This window comes from Felis catus, chromosome B4 (genome assembly GCF_018350175.1).
Source record: "Felis catus isolate Fca126 chromosome B4, F.catus_Fca126_mat1.0, whole genome shotgun sequence".
NCBI classification, from domain to species: Eukaryota; Metazoa; Chordata; class Mammalia; order Carnivora; family Felidae; genus Felis; species Felis catus.
In genome coordinates, this window is record NC_058374.1 from 138,594,898 (window position 1) to 138,618,327 (window position 23,430).

Sequence of the window (23,430 nt, forward strand, 5' to 3'; positions counted from 1 at the left end):
GGCAGAATGGGGCCAGCTGGGCCCCGGGCACTGGGGAGAAATCGTCTCCCCGCTGACTCTCTGAACGCGATGCGGCCGCAGACTCTCTTCGAAGCTGCACGTCCAGTGACCGTGAGGCCCGTGGGCCAGACAAGAGCCGGCAAGAAGCTGTCACCCATGGCCACCCGGGAGGGAGATGCCCAGGTTGATGGGGGACCGGCTTCCAGGGGACACCTACCGTGGGGCTTCTTGGTGCTCCTGGGGACAAAGGACGAATCTGGCTCCCCATGGCCACCCCGCGCTGGCCCAGAGGACACGCTGAGCTTCTGGCCCCCTTCGTCCCTAGAGAGCATAAGAGGGTGGGCTCAGCACCATCACTCAGGGGCACGACATGGCCACCCAACATCACTGAGCACCTTCGGCATGTGCCAAGATGGCCCCGTGGGGCTCTGGAAGGTTCTCTGCCATGAGAGACCCCGAGAACACACGGAGAAACTCATCAACTACAACAGCAGAGCACCCTGGCCGGGGCCTTTCCAGCTGGCCTGGCAGCCTGCATTTGCCCCGAGAGTTGGCCCCCTACCCCCGCCCGAGACGAGCGAGGACGCCTGGTTCCAGCCTGACCTGATGGTGCTGTCCAGCGAGGCTGTGGATTCGCCCAGGGCCGTGCGGAACATGTTGGGCTCCTCGCTGTAGGTGTGGTTGCAGTTGAGGGAGCGCTGGGGGAGGGGACATGGTCACCGGCAGAGCAGAGGCCACCGGGGTACAGAGGATGGCTCTGTCCCCATGGCAAGCCCCAGTGCCAGCACCCTGACTGTGCCCCTGCTGGGCACAGAGCACATCCCTAGTCCCCCACGGTGGTCAGAGAATGGCTTCCTTCCCACAGCAACGGCTTCTCGTTGGGGTCCCACCCTGTCCTCTGAGACCTTGAAAAGTGGGGCTGTGACTGTGACAGACCCCATCTAGAGACCCTGTGCTCTCTCCCCAGGACGTCAGGGATGGCGTCAGGCTCGGTGCCACTCTCCAAGGGGGTTCTGTGATGCCCCCTCTGAGAGGGACTCCGAGACCATGCAGCCGTGTCTAACGCTTGGTCTGGACACCCACAAGGACCCCCGGCCCCACGCAGGGTCCCTGGGGACCGCCTACCGTCAGTAGGGTGGCCCTCGTGGTGGCCGAGTCATCGGGGTGCAGCTTCTTCCCGGCGAGGACTCCCTTCAGGTGCTTCCGGACCTCCCTGTTGAGCACGCAGTGGAACAGGAGGACGAAGAGACCCTGGAGGGAGGGGTGGCCGGTCAGGGCAGGCACTGGCCCTCGGGCAAGCAGCCAGGGTCCCGTGGCCGCCATACTGCCCACCCACCTGCCTGGGAACGCACAGGGCGCCGCCCCTCCCCAGGGCTTCTGCCCGCTCCGGGGAGCAGGGCAGGGCAGCCAAGGGCCAGGAAGGCCCCCCCATGCCAGGCCACCCGTGTCCCCAATGTGACATCCTCAGTCAGCTTACTGGGAAGCCCTGGGTGTGAACTTAAATGGCCAACACCCTCCCTGAGGACACAAGTGGGAGCTACTCTAACCTGCGGAGGGAGAATGAGCCCCCGCACTGGCTGGGCTAAGGACGGTGCCCTGGGGGGAGGTCCCTGAGGAACCCATGGACAGAGCTGGGCTGGCGACAACAGGTTCCTTGGGGGGCGGGACCGTGTGCGGGGAGGCCTCACCGTAACCCCTGGCACACCGCCCTGCTGTGGCCCCGTGTGTCCTGAGAGCGAGGACACGGCCTGGACGCTGGGTCAAGGATGTCCCCGGGGACGCCCTCCGGGCATTTCAGACGGGAGGGAGCACAAGTGACCCGTGGCCTCACCAAGGCTGGCCCGCTCACCCTGACGGCCGCCCACCTGCAAGCAGCTGAAGACGGCGAACAGGTAGTGGAAGGTCAGCGCGTCGCTGTTCACGGCCAGCAGCCCCAGCAGCCAGGTGGCGCTGGTGAGCAGCAGCAGGAGGAAGGCGGTGCGCAGCAGGGAGCTGCGGGGGGAGGGGCGGGAGTGACTCTCGGCCCCGCCCTCCCCTCCACAGGGGTGCGCCCGTTGGTCCACCCCTCCCTCCCTTCCTTCCCCAAACCATTTTAAAGCACCCGCCACCTCTCCACTCCTGCGGGGCGCAACATCACCGTCGTCACCGACCCAGAAAGTTCCAGAGCACCCCCCACCGCGCCCTGCCTGACCCCACTCTGCTGCGTCCTGCCCTGCACCTCGGCACCTCCCCCCACCCGCTGTCATCGTCCCTCCCCTTTCCATCCCCATCTGTTAACACGACCCGGGTGAGGGGGACAGAGCCCAAGCCTCATCGCTTGCCCCTCCTCCCTCAGCCCTCAGCGTCTCGACCACCAAACGCCGCGGGTCCTCCGCCCCAACATCTCCGGGATCCCCGCGCCCCTCTCCCGGGGCCCCCTCCCTCTCCTCCACAATGCGCCCCAGCGCCCCTGGCCTCTCCCCACTTTGCCCTGCCCACCCGCCCGCGAGGCCACCCCAGCGGCCAAGCTGGGGAGCGGCCGAGGGCCTGGCCGCTGGGTGACGGGCGCTTTCCGGGGGCTCTGCTGGGCGTGCTGACCTGCCCCGGGGGTCGGTGTGGGCGCCCACTTACACGACTCCTTTCCTTTCGTAATAATGGTGCTTTCTCTGGCAGGCCACCTTTGCAGACAGGACAAAAATGACTGTGTTGACCTAAAAAAAGTTCCAAAAACCCAAGTCAGGCGGCCAGCTCGTGGGTATCACTTCAACAGATCTCCAAAGACCAAACGCTTTTGAGGGTCTGTGCCTGCATCTCGAGGAGAGGCTGGAATGGGCGGCCCCACCGTGGACCTGGACGTGGAAGGAAACCCGGAATCCACAGGCCTAAGGGTGAGATCAGGCCTTCCCGCCCAACAGGCCACTCTGAGGAGCCGCTGGCCCCCAAAACCGCCTCCAGCCCGTGCACCCCACTTCCCACGTCCCGAGAATCGTGGGCTCTGCGGAACTCCCGGACTCACAATTATAACCGTTCCGATGGGCCCGGCAAAGCTCCAGATGAGGGTGTCTCGAAGGGACAGCCAGCAGAAGTCGGGGTTTCCATAGCCCTGGGGGTCCAGGCCCACCGCGAGTCCTGGACAGCAGGGGAGGGGGTGAGGGCCACACGCGGGAGAGGACCCTCCCGGGGGGCGCGTGGTCACCGGACGGGCATTCCCAGCCGTGCACACACACTCCACGTACATGCTACATAGAGACCACACAGCCACACCCAGCCGTGCACACAGCGGGCGGACGTGGAGTTTTTGTGTGTCGGCGGCCACAGACGGAAGCCCGAACGGACCCGCCTCAGCTCCCAGGGAGCCCACCCCCGCAGCGGGCGCCGAAGGCTCCCACTCGTGTGTGCAGACCCAAGGGCAGAGGCTCCTCCGCTGGGGGCCAGTCGAGCTGGGTACCAAAGGCAGAGGAGGCCAGAGGGCTCGTCCGCCTGGGCCCGGGGGCGCGGGCTCACCTGACACGGGCACCTGTGTCGGCAGCGCCACGCGGATTCCCCAAACGGCGGCGGGTGCCCTGTCCAGGCCACCCCAGCCGGGCCGCTGCTCGAGTCCTCACCTGTGATGATGGCCGGGATGCCCCAGCCCACGACGTAGTAGAACCTCATGGGCCCGGCGTCGATGTTGCGCACCTCGGTCAGCATGTGGTACACGTGCAGGCTCTCCACAAAGGTCCAGGCGAAGGTGCTCATGTAGACGTAGTGCAGGACAATGGCGATCACCGTGCACAGGAACTGTGCGGAAGGGAGTGCGGCTCAGTGCCGGCCCCGCGGGAGCCCGCGCCTGCCGCGCCTGGGGCGAGGGCCAAAGGGGCACAGGGCGGGGGGGGGGGGGGGGGGGGGGGCGGGGCTAGTGACCAAATCACACCACTTTGCAAACGTGAGGGTACGGAGGTCTGAGAAGGGAAGCCGAGTGAGTTGGTTTTTCTATTTGGTTCACCCGGAATGGCTGGGCACGAACAGTCACGGCGCCTCAGGCTCCCACCGTGGAACAGAGGACAGGAAGTGAGGCTGCTGGGGGCCTCGGGGGACCCACTCCTCAACCCAGATCGGTGCCTGGAGCGATCCAGCCAGGGGGCGAACGGTGGGCAGAGCCTCTAGGGTTTCCATTTGAAGCTGGAAACTTGCATGTTCGTGACACTGGCTTTAAAGTTCAAGAAGCACAGAGGCGGCGGCTCAGGCTGTGATGCTGGCCGTCACCCACCGCCCTGGACCCTTGTGTGGGTCTCCAGGGTCCAGCAGGTGTGGTCAGAGGGAGGGGGGGGCCCCACGCTTCGTGACCTCACTGTCAGATAAGAAGTTCATCCTGCCTGCACTGAGTTCACGGAGCCGTATACTTCCTGCCTCCCAAAAAGAACAGAGACGAGAGTATTTGCTCTGTTTCAGTCCTCAGCTGGGCAGGGCTACCCCCCCACCACCAGTGGGAGGAGAAAACCAACTTCCACAGGGCAGCCGAGGGTCAGCATCCCGGCCTCTCCAGGCCTTGGTGAGCCAGCCCCGTGTCCCTTCAAATGGGAAGAAAGCAGTATCGGGGAGGGGCTGGGGACACTGGTCACAGGGAGTCAAGTCTCTGAGGCCACCCCTGAAAGTGCAGTGCGAGGTGCTCTAGGAGGGACCTCGAACAGCCCTGTGCCTTGGTCCAGAGCAGCCTCACAGGGAGGGGCTGAACTGGCCAGGGGTCCCGAGGCCGGCTGGCTGCGAGATGTGGACAGGTGCCCCACCAGGTCCTAAGAAGCTGGTCAGGCGCTACAGAGAGGGTAACTGTGAAAGGGGCGAGAAGAGAAAGCCCCAGGCTCCGCCCTCTTGGCCCCACCCACCCAGCCCTTGCCCCTCTTGGCCCCACCCACACCCAGGCCCTGCTCTTCCTGACCCCACCCACACCCAGGCCTGGCCCTCCTGGCCCCACCCACACCCAGGGCCCCACCCACACACAGGACCCCACCCCTCTTGGCCGCATCCCACTCCTTGCCTCACCCACATCCAGGCCCCACCCACCCTCTTGGTCCCAACCCCCGCGGCCCCACCCACACCCAGGCCCCATCCACTGCCGCCCTTCTTGGCCCCACCCACACCCAGCCCCCGCCCCTCACGACCACCCCACTCCTGGCCCCACCCACACTCCCGCCCCTCCCACATCCAGGTCCCGGGGGCCCTCCTTTCCGCCCCTCTTGGGCCCACCCACACCCAGCAGTGCCCCTCCTGGCCCGACTCCAGGCTACAGGGCTACGACTACCCCTCCCCCAGGCCACAGTCCGCCCCATTCCCGAGACATTCTGTCCAATCCTGGCTGCTGCCCCATCAGCACAAGCTCCCAGGTTCCCAGGGGTCCCAGGGAGACCCCACCCCACCCCACCCAACAGACACAGGAGTAGGAGACACGGCCACCACCCTGACCCACACTGAAGGCTGCTCCGCTCAGGTGCCAGCTCCGTGTTCCCCGTGGGGAGCTCACCAGAGCACGAACCGGCTGGGCACATAAGTGACGCCCGTTGCCACGTCAGCCTCCACAGACCAGGTTCTTCTGAACCCCGGTGACGTGGGAGGAAACGATTTTAGCATTTACATTCGTCAAACACAGGACAAAGAAGGAAACACAGCATCTTAGATTATGAGTGGGCATCCTGCCCTTTGCCTGACTCAAGAGTCAGGAGATGGGAGAGTCTGCCCTTAGCGATGGGCAGGGCCGTCGGGATGCCAAGGGCGAGCCCGTCGGGATGCCAAGGGCGAGCCCGGGGCAGGGGAACCCCACACCAAACAGCCCCAGCGTGCCCCGTACGCAGAGCACAGCTGGCTCAGAAAAGGAAGAACAATGAGGTGGGCTGGCGTGTTGCCTTAAATAATGTGAAAAGTAAACCCACAAAAACCACCTTTTGAAAAAAAAATTGTTAGAAATACATTTCACAATTTAATGGGGCTCTACACGCACAGACTTCTGCACTAAACGTACTACCTTCTGCAGAAACAGAACACAGACAAAATGCTAATGCACAATAAATCATTTTAACCTGCCAGTGATCCGGGAGATGAAACACCTCGCCCAGAGATGGGCCTGCGAGTTTGCAGAAACCCCATAAAACCCAGGCGCCGAGCCAGGCCCCTAGTTATGTGCGGCCGGCACTCCTGCCCTCCCGGCTCCCCGGTGCGCCGCTGGCTGAAAGCTCATTCCTGGCAGGGGGATGAGTCAGTGCTCGAAATAAGCGGGCGGCCTCCCTGCGTTTCACACGTGCTACTTAGCTGCAAGGTGCGGCCCGGCCGACTCCACATTCCCCGCTGCTGAGACCACTCAAGGGCACACTTGAAGGGCTTGAAATGAGTCATGTGGCTTCCCACCCAGAGCCTTCACCTGTCTGATGCGCCGATAAGGACCTGCGCTCGGGCAGAGGCGCACCTGCCCGGCCGGATGCCCAGAAACCCCTGCCCGGCACCACCCTGGGGGAGGGCCCCCCTCCCGCCAGTCCAAGGGGCACCCTGGAGGGCAGGCTGGCAAATGCTTGCGGTCTGTCCTCTGCCGGGCCCACTGCTACATGAGTCACCGCCGCGAAGTCCCTGAGGCCTTCAAGGCTGTCTGCCTGTGACACCCTGCCTCGACCTCCCCCCTTCCTCCTGAGGAGGTCGGGCCGCCCGAGGGGGTCTCAACAAGGAGGAGGAGGAGCCCAGGCATGCAAATGGGCTAGAACATTCTGACCAGTGGGCTAGAACATTCTATGTCTTTTTATACACGCCTTCTTCCTCCGCTAGGGCTGGCCCATTCGCATACATTTCTTTGTCACGGGCGGGGACGCCTCCCCACGCACCTCTCCACACTCTCCCCAGCCCCCAGCGGCGTGGCCAGCCCCTGAGTGTCCCTCTCATTTGGTGGCATCCTCCCCTCCTTGTCCCCCTTCTGGAGACCTAAGGCACCTTCCCTCCGGTCTCTCTGTGCACTTGGCCCCGACGCCTGCCGTCCACCCCGTGCCTGCTGTCCTGGTGCTAGGCCTCCATCCCGTGGACGCAGGACAAACAACCCCACCCTGGCTGTGACTCTGCCCTCTGGTCACCTTCCCGCCATGCAGCCCCGGTCATGGCTCTCCATAGCACAATGCCTGGCGTGGCCCCTAGGGCTCCGGTCGACACCCAACCCGTCCCCACTCATCCTGAACCCCTCCCACCGCATGGTCAGCCCTTCCCTAACGGGGCCCAGCCCCCCACCTGCCACCATGGCACCATTTGGGCACGTGAAACTCATGAGCCGCGATTTGCGTCCGCGTCGGGAAGGTGGGCTCCACGGGCAGGGACGGGAGGGCCTGGGGGATCCGGGTCTCTGGTGGGTGTGACAGAGTGACAATCGCTAGGTCCCTGCTGCAAGGGGAATGAAGAAGCGGCCCCCATGTCACCAGCAATTGGTGGCGGTGCCCTCGGAAGGGCCCAGTGAGAGAGAGTGAGGGCTCACGGCTCGCCCTGGCAGAGATCGGGGTCAGACGAGAATAACCTGTGCGCTTCCCGCCCTCGCTGCACGTGTGGTGCTCAGCTGGCCTCGCGTCTCCCCAGGGCTATCAGGGTCCCCACTTTGTGACGGACACACAAGGGAACACGCACAGGGCGTGCCGTGTGCCTCCGACAGTCCCTCAAGCGCTCGGGTCCTGGCTCCTCACCTGTGAGAAGGGATGCCCCCAACTCCCGGGGCCCCGGGGGGATCCGGTAAGCCCAGGCGTGTGTGTAGAGCCTGGGCACACAGCCTACACCTCCACCCGTGCCCCCCGTGGGCATGCTGTGCTGTGACCCTGGTGTTCTACAAGTCCCCTTTGTAGAAACGGGAAACTGCCTTGCCCCCAGCCAGGCGCTGCCTAAGCCACAAACCGCCAAGATTCTCTGTGTTTCTCCCTACGACCTGTCACGTCGGCTGATCCCCACCCCAGCCCCCGGGGACCTTGCCGAGGCCGGCAGCCCGTCCCTCCCTCCACCCCGACGTGTCGGGGGCTAAGCTCTCTCGCATCCTACAGAAGGCCCACCAGCCCTGGGCCCCCGCTAGCCTCAGCTCACCTCCCACTCTCCCTCCTCCCTCCAGGCCAACCCACTCAGCGTCTGCGCTGCGGCCACTTCCCCTCGCTCCTTCGCGAGTTACGTGCCCCGGCCTCGGAGAAGGGTGGGACCCGCAAGGAGAAGGGGCAGAGGGGCCTCACCGGGTTTCCGGTCTGGGTGATCCCGATCACGAAGACCAGCTGGGAGAAGAACAAGGCCCCGATGAGGTTCCTGTGAATGCCGTGCAGGTTGGAGCGCAGAGTCCGCACCAGCGTGAGGAGGACGAAGGCCACCAGCAGGGCGGTCAGGGACAAGGACACGGCAGCGTAGGTGACGATCTTCAGGGGCAGGACCTCCCCGTGCTGCGGGCAGGTGGGGCGAGGCAGGAGAACGTAAGGGCCTCGCTCTGATGGAGGTTTTGGACAGTAAAGGCTCATTAACGTAGCGACTATCACAGACAGGAACCAACGCGGCCGTGACGTGGTTCCCAGGCTGGCGAAGAACTGAGGACAAAAGCCAAATGAATCGCTGGGGGGTGGGGGGCAAAAGGGGACCGGGTGGTGGGGGCACAGCTCGGTGAACGGACGGTCCACTTAAACGTGGCTAAGGCAGTGCACCTGTGTTGTGTGTGTTTTGCCATCACAAGAACCACGAGCGCAGATGAAACAAAAAGCCTCGCACGTAAATCCGACTCTCCAGGAGGTGCGGAGCCCGCCTGCCCCAAATTCTGAGCCGAGAGGGGCTTCTTCCAGACAGACCCTCACTTTACGCAGCAGGCAGATGTGCCCCAGCGGCACGGACTGCAACTGTCTCCTGTGCTTCTGCAAAACGGGCCGTTTGTCCAGGGCCTGGTGCCCGGGCGGAGTCTTGGCACTTGGGACACGACCAGCTTCGGCTCTCCAGTAACTTCCGGAAAGCGCTCTGAACTCACGACTCGAGCAGAATGGCGAGCCGGGCCACCCAGGGTAAGGCTGGGAGCCGGGACAGGGTTGGGACCGGGGCGCTGAGGGCTCAGGGCTCTCTCCTTCTGCGGCCCGTGCAGGTGCAGCACTGGGGAGGCCCGGAGGCTGCGTCCGGCTGTCGAGAGGGCTCTGACCCTGAGGCACCGGGGCAGGGAGCGGGGAGTCCTATTCCGGTTTGACTTCATGTCACCGAACTTGGGCTTTCCCCACCTGTTAGTCTGCTCCCGGCAGTGCCCAGCTTCCTGGCTCGGAGAGGTCCCCCCCATCCCACCCCTAGGTGGACAAGGGCCACTAATAACACACCCCCTCCAGGTCAGAACCCAGGGCTCCCTGCTCCTAAGTGCCACCTGCTCAGAGCAGCTCCACGGTCAGGGGAAGCCTTGGGGGCACACCCTCCCCTCTTGTCACCCTGGCCGCCATCAGCAGCAACTCACGGCTGTTACCCTCCCAACAGTGGGACACGAATTTGGTCCCCTGCACACCAGAGGGCCCTCGGGAGGGACAACGGCCTGGCCTCCCAGGACACATCCCAGGTCTGAAACAAAGGTGACAGGTGAGGCCTCCCTTCTGGCTCCGAGACACCAACGTCCACACATGTCCGGGCCCAGGCTGACCTCGCTGCCGTGCCTGCTGGGGGGCCCGCTGCTCTATTAACCCCATCCACCCTCAGGCTGGCAGAGGCCGGCTTGCATTCCCAGGCCGTGGAAAATGCGAGGAGGTTAAACATTCGCCGGCCTCCGTGGCTCCTGACCGAGCCCCCTCCTTTGAGTCTCTGGGGCCAGCACGCGTGTCTCGTGCTAACGGGAGACACTCGCTTTGTTCCGGCCAGCCGGCTCTTTCCTCCCTTAAAATTTAAAGCGGGGTAGAAACAGGGGCGCCTGGGTGGCTCAGGCGGTTAAGTGTCTGACTTCAGTTCAGCCACAATCTCACGGTTCGCGGGTTCGAGCCCCTCGTCGGGCTCTGTGCTGACGGCTCAGAGCCTGGAGCCTGCTTCCGATTCTGTGTCTCCCTCTCTCTCTGCCCCTCCCCTGCTTGTGCTCTGTCTCTGTGTCTCAAAAATAAATATCCGTTAAAAAAAACTTTATAGGGGCGCCTGGGTGGCTCAGTCGGTTAAGTGTCTGACTTCGGCTCAGGTCATGATCTCGCGGTTCGCGGGTTTGAGCCCCTCGTCGGGCTCTGTGCTGATGGCTCAGAGCCTGGAGCCTGCTTCGGATTCTGTGCCCCTTCTCTCTGCCCCTCTCCCCTGCTCACATGTGCGCTCTCTCCCTCCCCACCTTCTCTCTCTCAAAAATAAACATTAAAAATAAATAAAGTAAAATAAAATAAAGTGGGGTAGAAAAACATGGAGAATCCTGCTTTGAAGTAAGGGTATATTCTAGGGCCTTCTTCAGTCTGAGGCTCAGGGTCTCCCACCGTGGGTTTTAATTTACAGCCGGGCTCTTTGAAAACTCTTTCCAAGGAGTTTTGTTCTGCAAATCCTGGCAGACTCTGGCCAGCCTCCCCAAACACAGGTTTTAATCGTGGACTGGGTTTGTTGGAGATGCCCGGGAGGGAAGATAGGACTCGTTGAGGGGGCAGGTCTGGGGGGAGGCTAGCTGTGCAAAGGGATTCATCCCTGGACACACTCGCCAGGTGGGCAGGGCTGCCCGTGGGGGCCGCGCCCACCTCTCGTCTGGAGACATCCATGAGCACGGCAAAGCTGGTGGTGTGGCTGCACTGGCAGACGACGTGGGTCCGGTTCCGGGACAGAAGCTCGCAGCCCTTGGCCGACCACCCTCCGGTCCCGCCGATGCTGCAGAGGAAGGGCAGGCGTGAGACGGCTGCTTCCTCCAGGGGGTCTCCGAGGCCCAGCTGCCCCCGTGGGAGCCCGCGCGGCATCCTCACGTCGCCCGAGACAGAAGCCACGGTCACCCTCTAGGAGGACAGCAGCCCTTGGGACCGCGTGGACACTCTCCCTTCCCTCTCGTGGCGGGGGAGTGCCTCTACCCTCTGAAGTTCGTGGTTTATGCATCATCTTGCAGTAAAACTTAAATGGGGATGTCTGAGGTCACCGGACGCCCCTTTTGTCAGAAATAATAGTGGTTACAATGGCCGCTTTGTACTTCAGTCTTCTTTTGAGTCTAGGTGGTTTACGAAATAGTGTCTCACGTTCGTTTTACGCTCTCATCTGCAGATGGCACAACGTCTTACGGCAGCGCCTGGAAGCAGGGGCCGATTATTACCCCCGTTTTACTGATGGGAAACCCCAGATGACTACGGGCTGCTGCAGGCGTGTCTCAGGCTCAGAGAGCGCCCTGCCCTCCCTGACTCTGGGAAAATCAAGTAAGTTCTCTGATCCTTAGTTTATTCCCCTGTGAAATGGGATGTGAAGGCTAATACCAGTTTGTCAAGAGCGCTAAGATCTGGGGGTGATAGGTACCACAGAAAACAGCCAGAGTGTAATTAGAGCTACAGCTAATTGCTGGGATTCAGTCGGGCGACCATGAGAGACTGCCGGGCCTAACACATGCCAAACAGACCTTCACGCTTCCCTCGCGGTGAAAGCGGGTCCTTCTTTCTCTCTTTTGTGAGCCAAGCGTCTATTATACTCCAGACACGATGCCGGCTGCTCATTAACCAGAATTTGGGAAATCAAGGAGACACGAGGTCTCTGTGCGGCCGAGCCCGTGGCCCAGGGGGAGCCCCTTGCAGGGCTCTCCCTGGGGACCAGCTCCCAGCACAGCGCGGCTGGAGCCCTGCCTGGCGGACACCTTCTCCATCCACGTGAACCACGACGTTAGGGAATGTCCGCGAGGCGCAGAAACGAACCCCCAGATGCACAAAATTCCATCCTCGTTTCAAGCATGGAGGCGGGGGGGAGGAGGGGGGGCGGGTATGGCCTCCGAGGGGTAAAAGCGGTCCCAGCGGCAGCTGGGTTGATCTCACGGGCGGGCAGGTGAGGTCGGGGACCGCTGGCTGTTAAAAGGATGCCCCCCCCCCAACCCACACACACACACATCTGGGACTTTCTGCTGTCCGTGGAAGGGGCCCTGGGCCCGGTCTCTGACTCCTGCCTCGTATGCGCGTCTAGAACGAGCCCCTGCCTCGTCTGGAGGCGATCAGGCACTCGTTGGCTGCCGGATCGCGGAGTCCAACAGGTGCACGGCGCTGTCTCTGTGTGGACCTTCCCGGGGGACGTCTATGAGCATCTGTGCGCACGGGTGCACACGGGTGCCTGTGTTCTTAGCCGAGTATATCCGTGCACACACAGATGTGCACGTGCGTATGTGGGACTATGCTGGGGACTCTGACACCCTCAGGACGCGCCTCCTGCTCCGTAAGACACTCTGCCAACAGTGCTGGGGGCTGTAGCAATGACCCCCCCCATAAACGCAGAACTCTGGGGGTGGGGGTGGCTGCCGACCCCTCGCGTCACCCTTACGTGATGGAGTGGTTCCAGAACACGCAGACGGGCTTGGTGCGCTCCTCGGTCTCCAGCAGGGTGTGCTCCACCAGGACGGGCCTCTCCAGGGGGCTGGGGAGCGGGGCCCCCTCGCTGTAAACCACGGCGCTCACCACCGGTGTGTTAATGACTGGCCGGTTAGGCAACCTGGCGGGGGGGGGGGGGGGGGGGGGAGAAGCGGAAACACAGGGTTAGACACTCAGAAGACACTCGTCTAAGCCCTGTGCCCCAGGACACGCCCCAGGGACACACGGGGCGGACGTCTTCCCAGGAGGGCAGATCTGGAGCCTCAGCCGCTGCTCCGGAGAAGGGCCCGGGCCAGGCAGCAGCGACGGCCAGGGCAGGCGTGGGGGACGTGGGCGGCACGTCTGGGTCACAGGTGGACTTCGGACATTTAAAAACGAAGAGAAAGATGGGGCGCCTGGGTGGCTCAGTTGAGCGACCGACTTCGGCTCAGGTCACGATCTCACGGTTCATGGGTTCGGGCCGCGCGTCGGGCTCCGTGCGGACGGCTCGGAGCCTGGAGCCTGCTTCCGATTCTGTGTCTCCCCCTCTCTCTGCCCCTCCCCTACTCACACTCTGTCTCTCTCTCTGTCTCAAAAATAAATAAACATTAAAAATAATTTTTTTAAATAAATTAAAATGAAGAGAAAGAAGGGGTGTGTGCGAGGGTGTCGCTGCCCTGGCGGAAGCCCTACACCTCACGGCAGAATCTCATCCGGCCACGAAGAAGGAGGAGTATGAACACCGGGGAGCCAGGGACACGTGTGGAGAATGACACGACGGTTGGAAAGCAAAGCCTCGGTGGCGGCCCAGCTCTGAGGGGGGCCACGAAGCCCCCGTGGGCGGCGTTCGTTTCTCCAGGCAGAAGGGGGGCCACCGGCGGCCCGGGGCACATGGGTGCGGGGGGGACAGTCCCCCAGGCTGCGGAGTGCAGGGCAGCAACCGTGTCCATCGAGGCACGAGTGGGGTGTGTGCTGGGGAGGGGGCGCTCCCGGCAGAAACACCAGGGAAGGCCCCGCCCGGAGACCCAGAACCTTGTCCCCGGGAGACCGCGGGTAGCGGTCTGCGGCCTTGCACCAGGGTCACGGGGTGACGTCCTCAGACGTCCGGGTGGCAACTTAGGAAAGCCTTACCGGAGGCTGCGGCGGTCAGGGTCATAGTGCTCGGGCAGGAGCTGCCCCAGGGTCCGGTAGATGATGACCAGGGCGACGGCGAACCGGCCCGGCTCATCGGGGTGCCTCTTGCGCCTCCTGAACGGGGCCTCCCTCTCGGTTCCGGGCCCCGGGGGCGCCGTCTGCGGGGCGGCCTTCCGGCCGGCCGGCCTCACCGTGGGGCCCTCTGCAACGAAGCAGATCGTGAGGATGGGGGCCGGACGCCTGTGTCCCCCCCAAACCGCATCCTACGCGAGCAAGCAAATCAGAGATTTCAGGGGAAGACAGCAGGTGGCTCCTCAAAAGGTTTATCACGGAGCCCCACGTGACCCCGCCACCCCACTTCCGGGCACGTGCCCTGAAGCGCCAATGCAGGGAACACTCTCGGTCCCAGACGTGCTCTGTAGCCACGGCGGGGCAGGCTTCGGCCTCACGGGGGAATAAAGTGCCACCAGCCGCCACCACGTGGACCAGCCCGGACCACACGATGCTCGGAGGGAGAAGCCAAGTACTGCGCGATTCCCCTTCCGTGGGCACCGGGAAATGCACAGCCAGTACAAGGGGGGCTCCGGGGGGCCGGGGCCTGAGTGTCTCGTGGGGAGACACAAGGTGAAGGTTCCAGGGCTCAGGGTGACGGCAGCTGCCCGAGTGCGGACGGACAGGACGCAGCTTGAACTCTGCACCCAAGGGCGCTTAGGGCGGTACGTTTTACGTATATTTCAAAGTATCACATGCTGACGGCTGATCCCTTCCCCCGGGGGCAGGGGTCTCTGCCAGGGCTGCCCCACAAGCACGCGGGAGGGACAGGGTGCCGTTCGTGTGGGTCTGCGTCCCACACTTTTATCCCACGTGACTCACGGGCATGTTTTAGATCATACATGCTCCAGGGATGCAAGACGTCAGGTACAGACCACGTCAGTAAGTCAACACACGTATTATGGGGGCGTAGACGCTTACAATTTCTTGCCACTACCTGCGGCATGGAACCACGGGTGCCAGAGACCCTGGTCCAAACCTTCCCCAGTCCCAGTGTCCACAGAGGGTCACAGGAGGGGCTATCGGCCCTGCCCGTCCCACCAGCAGAGGGACGCTCCCCTCCGATGCTCTGTGAACCTGGCCCCACTCGCCCACGTTCTTAACGACTGACAAAATGCCCTTGGCAGCATCTGGTGCAGACGTCACCCCTGCAGACATCCAGACCGCCCAGCGCTGAGCGCGTCTTGAGCACAGGCTCCAGGGAGACAGGAGGGCCGAGCCCTGAGGGCAGGGGTTCTGGGAGGGGCAGAGCCCGGGGGGACAAGCCTGTGGAGGGGCCGCGAGGTGCGGCGGGGGTGGGTCTCATCCCTGCCACCCCTGGAGGGGGACACTGCACACGGAAAGGCCCCAGCCCAGAACAGGTAACTCATCCCGGCAGACTGCCATCTGACCGACCGATGTCTGGCCCTCTGAGAGGGCACCTTCAACCTCCTGACCCCGCCCAGGGTCACTGACTGCTTCGCAGCACTGTTTAGTCCCATCAGGCTGCTCAGTGACACTGGCTTTGGGGTCGGGCAGGGCAGGAGGCTCCCAGTGTCTCGAAGGTCACTGTTTTCCGAGGTGTGCACTGAGTGGCTTTCCGGAAGGTCAGCGCAGGAGGCCGAGGCCGGGCCTCCTCACCGGGCCAGCTGCAGGGCCTTACCACCTACTCTGCCTGCTGTGGCACACTGGTCACCCACCTGAGCCGCCCCCAGCTCCTCCTCTGGGTGGGGGGGAGGGCAGTGCCGGCTGCGGGGCTCTCTGAGGGCCAGGCGCTCCCCCAGGCTGGGTGACCCTGCCCAGGGCCTCCACCCGAGAGCAGGATGCCCCCCCAGGGCTCAGACTTGACCTGGACGGATGTGACTATCTTCACACAGCAAGAACATTCACGAGGACTTCACTCCTGGACGACCCCATGGAGTGGGCACCAAATAAACACGCTGACTCAGTTCCCCCTGGTCCTGCCTGCCACCTCTCTTCTAGTTGCTTCTGGAAGCGGGAGACGGTCCGGCTGCCAGCAGAGGCTCGCCAGGGCCCTGTCCTCCTCCTCCAGCAGGGCTGCTGCCTCTGGGGAGCACACTGGACAGTGTCCCGGGTCACGGTGGCCTCCTGGGAGCGTCCCGCCCCTTCCCAGTGTCTGCTCTGGGCCTCCGTGACGGGCTGGCTCCAAAGCCTCAGATTCTCCCACGACTTGACTGGCTCTCTGCATCTCTAACTAACCAGCCGGCTGGCAGGTGGGTCCCAGAGGCTCCCCTTGGGCAAGGCATCTGGGCCACGGGTGGGTCATGGCACGGGGACAAGAGGGGCCCGGAGTCCAGAGCTGGGACAAAAGCCCGCCTAGGGGGCAGTCAAGGCAAAGAAAGATTGGGGCCAAGGTGGGAAGGTCAGTGTCTGAGTCAGGCTGGCAAGGCCGAGGCGGCGGGTGGAAGGTGGGCAGAGGCCAGGCCTCGGAGCCAAACCCTAGGGCTCCATCTAAGTCATCGTCCTGTAGGCGAGGAAGACGGTCTTCCAGGAGGGACAGAAGCAGACAGTGGGACACCAAGGGGCTGGGGGGCTGGGCTGCACCCCCTCCACCTCCTGTAAGCTCTCCCCCCGGGAGACCCACCCTCATTTTTGGCTACGGGAGCTTAGGATACTTTTCTCTGCCACGTGGTGAGCCCGGTGTTTGCAGAAACTGGAGGGCAAGGGAGGTCACAGGAGCCAGGGGCTGAGTCTTGTCATCAGCAGAAGAATTGGCGGAGTTTACTACGGGCTGGGGTGTAGCTAACCGACGAGTTGAATAAGACACCACGTGCGGGGCCAAGGGGACCTGCGCATCAGTTGGTGGCTGTCCCAGGCCAGGAGGGCAGCAGGCACCAGAAGCTTCTCTCACGGGACCTTCTAAAGCCAATTAGGCTCCCGCGTGTCCACTCCTGATGCCACAGGCTCCCAGAGAGAGGATGACCCAGGGGTCAGTCCAGAAGCAGAAACACCGACAATGTCAGAGAAAGAGCCTGCTTTTTTAGGGCAAGGTAAGACGCCACGTTCAAGGTACACGTACACGTCCCTTCCGAGGACAGCTGTGGACAAACTGCTGAGAGCTGGAAACCCAAATGGGTCCCAAATTATTTGAAAGGTGGGGTCAGTGTCAAGGTGGACCCTGCATCAGAGGACCTGGGTGGCTCAGGCGGTTAAGCATCCGACTTCGGCTCAGGGCATGATCTCACAGTTTATGGGTTTGAGCCCCGCGTCGGGCTCTGTGCTGACAGCTAGGAGCCTGCAGCCCGCTTCTGATTCTGTGTCTCCCCCGCTCTCTGCCCCTCCCTCACTCATGCTGTCTCTGTCTCTCAAAAATACACGTTTAAAAAAAGTCAATAACAAGAAAAAATTTGGCACTTGAATAATAATACCACAGAACTGACAAAACTAATTTACCAAAGACATTCCAGATTTTAAATTCTCCGTTATAGAATGTTACAAGTCCCCCATGTTTTGAGACGTATCTGGAGTGCATTGGTGAAAAATACTTTAAGAAAATTCCAAATGTTTAAGCCTTTTGGTAAATAACCCTAAGCCAGGACTGAAGAATTGGCTTGCTTTTTGGGGGGCGGGTGGATTCTAAGATTTTACCAACAGCTTTTCCCTGTACGTCGGGGTAGAACAGCTCACACACAACCTAAGCACTCTCTCGTGTATCCCGTCACGAATGAGCCAAGTATCTGTAAGAAATGACCCACCACGGGGGCGCCTGGGTGGCTCAGTCAGTTGAGCATCTGACCTCGGCTCAGGTCATGATCTCACTGTTCGTGAGTTCGAGCCCCGCGTCGGGCTCTGTGCCGACAGCTCGGAGCCTGGAACCTGCTTTGGATTCTGTGTCTCCCTCTCTCTGACCCTCTCCTGCTTGTGCTCTCTCTCAAAACTAAATAAACATTAAAAAGAATTAAAAAAAAAAAGAAATGACCCACCGCGGCCACTGGGGTCTGACCCCAGCCACCGCCCCGCGCCCGGCTCCCCGACTCAGGGTAGGCCTGTGCCGCAAACGCACACAACACGCTTTGCTACCGAGAACCGTCTTGCTCGCTGTCGCAGGACCTTGGGAGGAGCCCCCCCACTCCCGCAAGGGGGACCCCCCAAGGGCAGCCGCGGTGTCTGCGGGGCTCTACCTTTCCTGTCGGGGGGTCTGAAGAAGTCGGCCGAGAAGAACACAGAGGACTCTAACTCCTTCGGGAACTCGTCACGAACGTCCTCGAACCGCGGCACCCTGGCTCCCGTGAAGTTGAACGTGTCGAAGATGTCCACGGCAAGAACTGTGGGGACAGGCCACCCTTGTCATCCATCCCCTACTCCCGCCACCGACAGCTCCCTCGACCGTCACCCTTTCCAAACCGCGGAGCCGCGGCCCCAACCGATGATCTTTCAGACAGAATCTACTGGTAGTTTTCCGCGTTCTTTAAACCCGCCAAGAGTTACACAGCGCGAGGGCTGCACGTGAAGTCAGAAATCACGGGGCGCTGGGGACCGTCTGGCTGGGGTCTCGGGTGCAGCGTGGTGCAGAAGTGGGGGGACCTGAGCAGAGTCACCTCCTGCCCCCCCCCGCCATGACGTGTCACCCCTGCAGCTGTGCCTTGCAGGTTACGCGGACAGATTGCCGCGGAGGCAAGAGAAACTGGAACTGTCTCCCCGTCTGGCAGAGACAGGACCCCAGGGCTACGGACTCCTGTTTGCTCTCGGACACTGTCAAGACTGAGGCTGTTGGGGCGCCTCTCTGTTGGTGCTGGTCTCCTCTGCAGTGAGGGGCCTGGTGGCCAACAGGCCACAGCTACCCCGGGTGCCCCGGGGTGACCCCCAAAGTCAGCCCACTGAGCCGTCTGTCTGGTTCCACACCTCCCGGTATGAAGGGGGGATCGCCAGCCACCCACACAAGCAAGGGCTGGGCTCCCGCCCCGAGTCCACTCCTGCCCCTCCTCCAGGGCAGACACAAGAACGCCCAGCACATTCACCCTTCTTCCGTGCCCCCAGTGGTGCCGGGGTCCCGAGCCCGCCTCCACCCCAGCACAGGGCGGGCCGAGTCGGGGGCTCGGGAAGGGTCAGACCCCACGAACATCTGGTGAGGGTGCGAGGGCCCCTCCCCAGTCAGCCCCAGGGTTCACGGCAGGGACGCCACTTCTGGGTTAAGGCTCAGTCAGGCCCTTCTGGTGACGGATATACATAAAGCAATCCCCAGGGCTGCCCCGGTGCCCCCCACCTGGGTGTTAATAAACATTTGCAAGAGGAGACGAGGGCCCCCCGCCTGTAGGGAGATGGCCCCCGCCCAGGGGCTTGCCAGCCCTGTCTAGGTGGGTGTGCAGGGGGCCTTGCTCCCCATGAAGGAAGCATTTAAACCCTCGGACCTCAGAATGGCCCGTCCTGGGCGCTAGGGTGACTCAGTTCGTGAGGTATTTGCTCTGTTGACCTTCAGCCCCCGACTCGGGAAGGGCAGACAGATGCTCCCCCATCGCCAGGTGCCTGGCCAGCCTGCCTCTTGTACTTCCCTGGGTCCGCACCCCCCGGCGTGAGCCTGGAGGGCTGGGCCTGCAGGCAGACCCCACACCCGCTTCCCTAGACAGCCTCAGAGCCAAGTTCTGGAAGGACCCCCACGGTCCAGCCTGCAGCGTTTCACCTCAGCTGCCCCCGATTCTCTGGGCGCGAGAGTGACGTGTGCGTCTCCCCGGTTCACACACCGGGACGAGGGGGTCCTGTCTCTCTGCGGACGAGGAAACACGGCTGGTGACCCTTCCCTAAAGACGGCCCAGCAGGGGCCACGCCTGGAGCACAGCGCGCACCCGGGCGGCCGGCGCCCTTACTCATGTTGGCGGTGACGACGACGAAGGGCCTCAGGTAGGTCCTGCGCACGTTCCGCGCCACGTTCCCGAAGTAGGCCTCGAAGCGCTTCAGCAGCTGCACGGCGCCCGCCTCGCCCCGCTGGATCTGCTCCCACGCGGCCTGGGTGTCCGGGGCCAGGAGGGCACTGCCCGTGCGGACCACGTCCTGCTCAGACAGACACACAGAGGGCGCTCAGGCGGTGAGCGGGGCCGAACTGGCGCGGCCGGGAGCACGCCGGCTCGGGAAGGCCTCTAGCTCGCCCAGACCAGGCCGGCCCAGGCTCAGGGACGGGGAGACATCCTCCCTGTTTTCCGTGTCAGAGGCAGGAGCCACGTGTCACGGAGAAGCCTGCTGAGGGCGTCCCCACGTCCCTCCCACGACGCCAAGGGGACAAGGCACGTGGATGGCCCTCGGTTGCATCAGAACTCCACCCCCCGCCGCCCCCTCTGCTGACCATGTAGCGATGCGGCCCAAGGACACAGAGCGGGTTACCCTGTGGTGACACTCCTGACCCCCCACCCCGACGTCTCAGGGTTTAGGTGACCCGGGGTGTCCATAGGGGCTCCGGGATGAAAACCAGGAGGGGAACTTCTTTTTGCAAAGACTCAGAAATGAGAACAAATTCCATTGGCCCAAACTGGGGCTCGGATTGAAATGCAATCAAGGGGGCCCTGACTTGCTACGGATGGAGAGGTTCCCTGGGGGCTCCGTGAGGGTGAGAGGATCCCCGGGGGCTCTGCAGGATGGGGAGGTCCGGAGAGGAGTCCGGAGGAAGCACGGGTGACACTGCTCACCGCCCGGCACTTTACAAACGTCGGGACGAATGAGCGTCTCCTCACCCACCGCTCTAAGCAAACGTTACTTAGGGGCCAGTTACTCAAACAGAAAACAGGACGTTCTTTGTAGGAGACATCGTGTCCTTGGAAAGCAGGCCCTCGAGGTGGGAGCACAGACTCTGGAGCCCCCTTACAGGCTACGTGCCCTTGGCGCTCTCTGCCTCAGTTTCCTTACTTGTAAAACGCGGCAGTAACCGTGCTGCGTCACGGGATGTGGGCGTGAGGGGCCGAGTCGCTACACCACACGGAACGCGGGTACTGAGTGGTCAGTGGCCGGCGGCCGTGACCGTCCCCACGCCCGAGACCGTGACCCGCCCGTGCCCTCGCCAAAATGCCCCTGACGCCCGCCATCGGTCTCGCGGGCCCCCGTGCCGGCTCCGGCGCGGAAAGTGAAGTTTTGCCCGGGGGATGCTGGGCGCGGCGACCCTGAACGGCTGAGGGCAGACCCGGGCCGCCCGCCGACCCCGCGGGACGCCCGGGCCCGGACGCGTCCTCGGCCTGCGGGGCCTCCCCGAGGGCTCCCTGCTCCGCGGCCTCACCTCGTGGAAGCGGGCGTCCCGCGTGGCCGCCAGCTCGAAGCCCTGCCGGCCGCTCTCGTGCAGCAGCACGCGGCCCAGCAGCTGGTAGGCCGTCCGCACGTCGCTGCCGAAGAGCGCGCCCGCGTGCCGTGTGGCGTTCCGGAGCGCCCTGGCCAGCCACAGGGACCGCTCGCCGTCCATCTGCGTCTCGTTACGACTCAGCTTCTCGTTCTGGAAAAGGGGGGGGGGGGCACCCGAGACGTCTGCACGGCCGCCGTGGCCCCTTTGCTCCTTCCTGTCACTCAGAAACCCGTTCCCTTCCGGTAAAAGCTTCCTCGTCCGACGAGGACTTTAAAAGTCCAAAACCCCAAAACGAACTCTGGTCGTTAACTGTGGAACCAGAAAGGAGGGGCTGGCTGTCAGGCCAAAAGGCGCTGGAAAGAGACCGCCAAGGGAAGGACAAAGAGCGAGACGCGGGGACAAACGGGCGAGATCGGGGGCAGGGACCGGAATGTGGGGACTCCGCGTTTCCAGATCTAGGCGCGGGGCTGGCCCCGACGGGAGGAGCAGCCACGCCCGGCTGTGGGTGCCCAGAACAGACGTGGGCGCTGATGCGCCCAAGCCATGCCCAGCCCCTGGCACCTGCCCCCTCTCCTGACCCCGCTGCGCGCACGCCCCCCACCCCCCCCCCCCCCCACCCCGAGGCCCGGCCTACCATGGCTTTGAGCTCCACGAAGGAGACAGTGGTGCAGTTGAAGAGGTCCGGGGGCAGCCAGCCCTTCTCCCCACTGCAGTGCCGGACTGCATTCCCTGGGGAGCGGGGAACAGAGAGGAAACCCTGAAATTCCAATTGTTAATTACGCTCGTTTACCTGAATGCACGCAAATCCCGTCTGTTCAGCGGGGACGTGAACTCCAGGAGTGAAGCACAGCCCTGGGTGGGGCCGGGGCCAGGCAGGTGCCACGGCCAGAGGCCCTCCCAACCTCTCTTCCCTCATGCCAGGGGCCACGTGGGCCACCCAGCGATTACGAGCAAACACGTGAGCAAGTCCACGAAAAGAGAAATCGGCTCCGTCGTTTGCCGAATGACGAGCGTCTGTCTGTCTGTCTGCACGCCTGCTGCGAATCCGACTCTGATGCGTGGTCTCACTGGACCTCCCGACCCCCCTCGGGGCGCGGACGCGGCTCCCACCCCCATATGACAGAGAACCCAGCGCTGGGAACAGCGACGCAGCCTGCCCGATCCCGGCCACTAGGCCCTTCGTGTCTGCGTTACAGCCCTTCCAGCTTTCGCCACTGACAGTTAAGGGAACAAAACTTCGTCAACGCAGAACGTCCCGTGAGTTCCCATGCTTCGGCCAAGTCTCCCGTAAGCCACGTGCCTCGACCAATTTCCTGCCTGGAATGGATGCCACAGGCCAAGGCACTTACCCGTGGATCCCTTGGGGCACTGCACCGCGGCCGGCTGCCCGAACTTGGTCTGCGGCCACCAGATGCCGGCCTCGAATGCTCTGGGACACCCATTGTAGATCACTGGAGGACGGGGGAAAGAAGGCCACTCAGCCGGGCATGGCCATGGCCGTGGCCGCGAGGGTGCACAGCGCCCCACATGCTGCACCCGTGTCGAGAACCGGACCCCTGCACTTTCCCTCATCAGCGTGAGAACGTGGGAGGGCGGGGCCCTGGCTCGGACCCATGCCCTCCGCGAGGGCCAGGTCACCTGAAGCTCCTGTGGACACAGGCAGGCCGGGAGGCTGCCGACCCTCCCCAAGCCCCGGGAGTCTTCGGTGCACACGTGGACGCACGCACACACACGCCCAGCAGCCTGTCCCTGCGACGTGGCCTGAGGGGTTCAAGGGGCAGCTCGGACCTTCACAGCCGAGCGTGGTGACCTCGGCGAAAGGGTTGTCACAGCGGTTGCACTGACGGCCGATGACGCCCGACTTGCAGACGCACTGCCCGGTGTCCATGTCGCAGGCGCGGCTGTGGGAGCCGTGCGGGAAGCAGTCGCACGGCAGGCAGGCATCCTGGTCCGGGGGCCTGTAGTAATTCTCCTGCGAAAGCCAGAAGCCGTGCGTGGGACTCCACACACGGCGGGGCTCTACACCTCGATTCTTCCAGAGCGCGTCAACGTTACAGCGCGGCTCCTCAGCCTCTCTCTGCTGCCCTCCACCCACATCCCCCCGCCGGGGGCTTCCTGGGCGCCCGCCATGGCGGACGGGCAGGTGCAGTCTCCAGGAAAGCACCCTTCTAACTTCTTAGCAAAGACTTGTGGGAAGCCTGCCTATCTGTCCTAGAAAATACTGGATTCAAATGGAGATTGAAGGACAAGGATGGCCCTTGCCACGTCTTTTTTAACCGAGAGAAACCAGAGGCCACCTGAGTGTCCACCACTGGGCAGGTCAGGGTGACGGCCAAGAGCACGGGCTTCAGACTGCAAGGTCCTGGGTTTGTGCCCATCCAGGCTTTGACTGGCCATGCTGCCCTTGCCAGGTCACTCGAGCGTCCCCGCTGAAGACTGGGATGGGCTGTGACTTGGGCAGAGCCACGGCCAGTGTCCGGGCTCCTGTGTCAGGAAGGAGTGTGGGACTGTCCCCACTGTGTGTGTTTTAGTGTCTTGGAGAAGGCCCTAGAATGTTAG

The 23,430-nt window shown here is 63.1% G+C and overlaps 1 protein-coding gene across 1 annotated transcript in view; it reads right to left on the reverse strand.

Moving 5' to 3' along the window:
- Positions 1-23,430, reverse strand: part of CELSR1 (cadherin EGF LAG seven-pass G-type receptor 1) — a 137,964-nt gene that overhangs the window by 4,339 nt on the left and 110,195 nt on the right. The window contains 17 exon segments of the mRNA XM_011284343.4: positions 218-321; positions 604-698; positions 1,126-1,251; positions 1,866-1,992; positions 2,611-2,690; positions 2,996-3,108; positions 3,585-3,759; positions 8,184-8,384; positions 10,650-10,776; positions 12,406-12,573; positions 13,563-13,767; positions 17,738-17,881; positions 19,418-19,601; positions 20,812-21,021; positions 21,506-21,600; positions 22,221-22,322; positions 22,660-22,843. Coding sequence (XP_011282645.4) covers positions 218-321; positions 604-698; positions 1,126-1,251; positions 1,866-1,992; positions 2,611-2,690; positions 2,996-3,108; positions 3,585-3,759; positions 8,184-8,384; positions 10,650-10,776; positions 12,406-12,573; positions 13,563-13,767; positions 17,738-17,881; positions 19,418-19,601; positions 20,812-21,021; positions 21,506-21,600; positions 22,221-22,322; positions 22,660-22,843 — 2,440 coding nt within the window.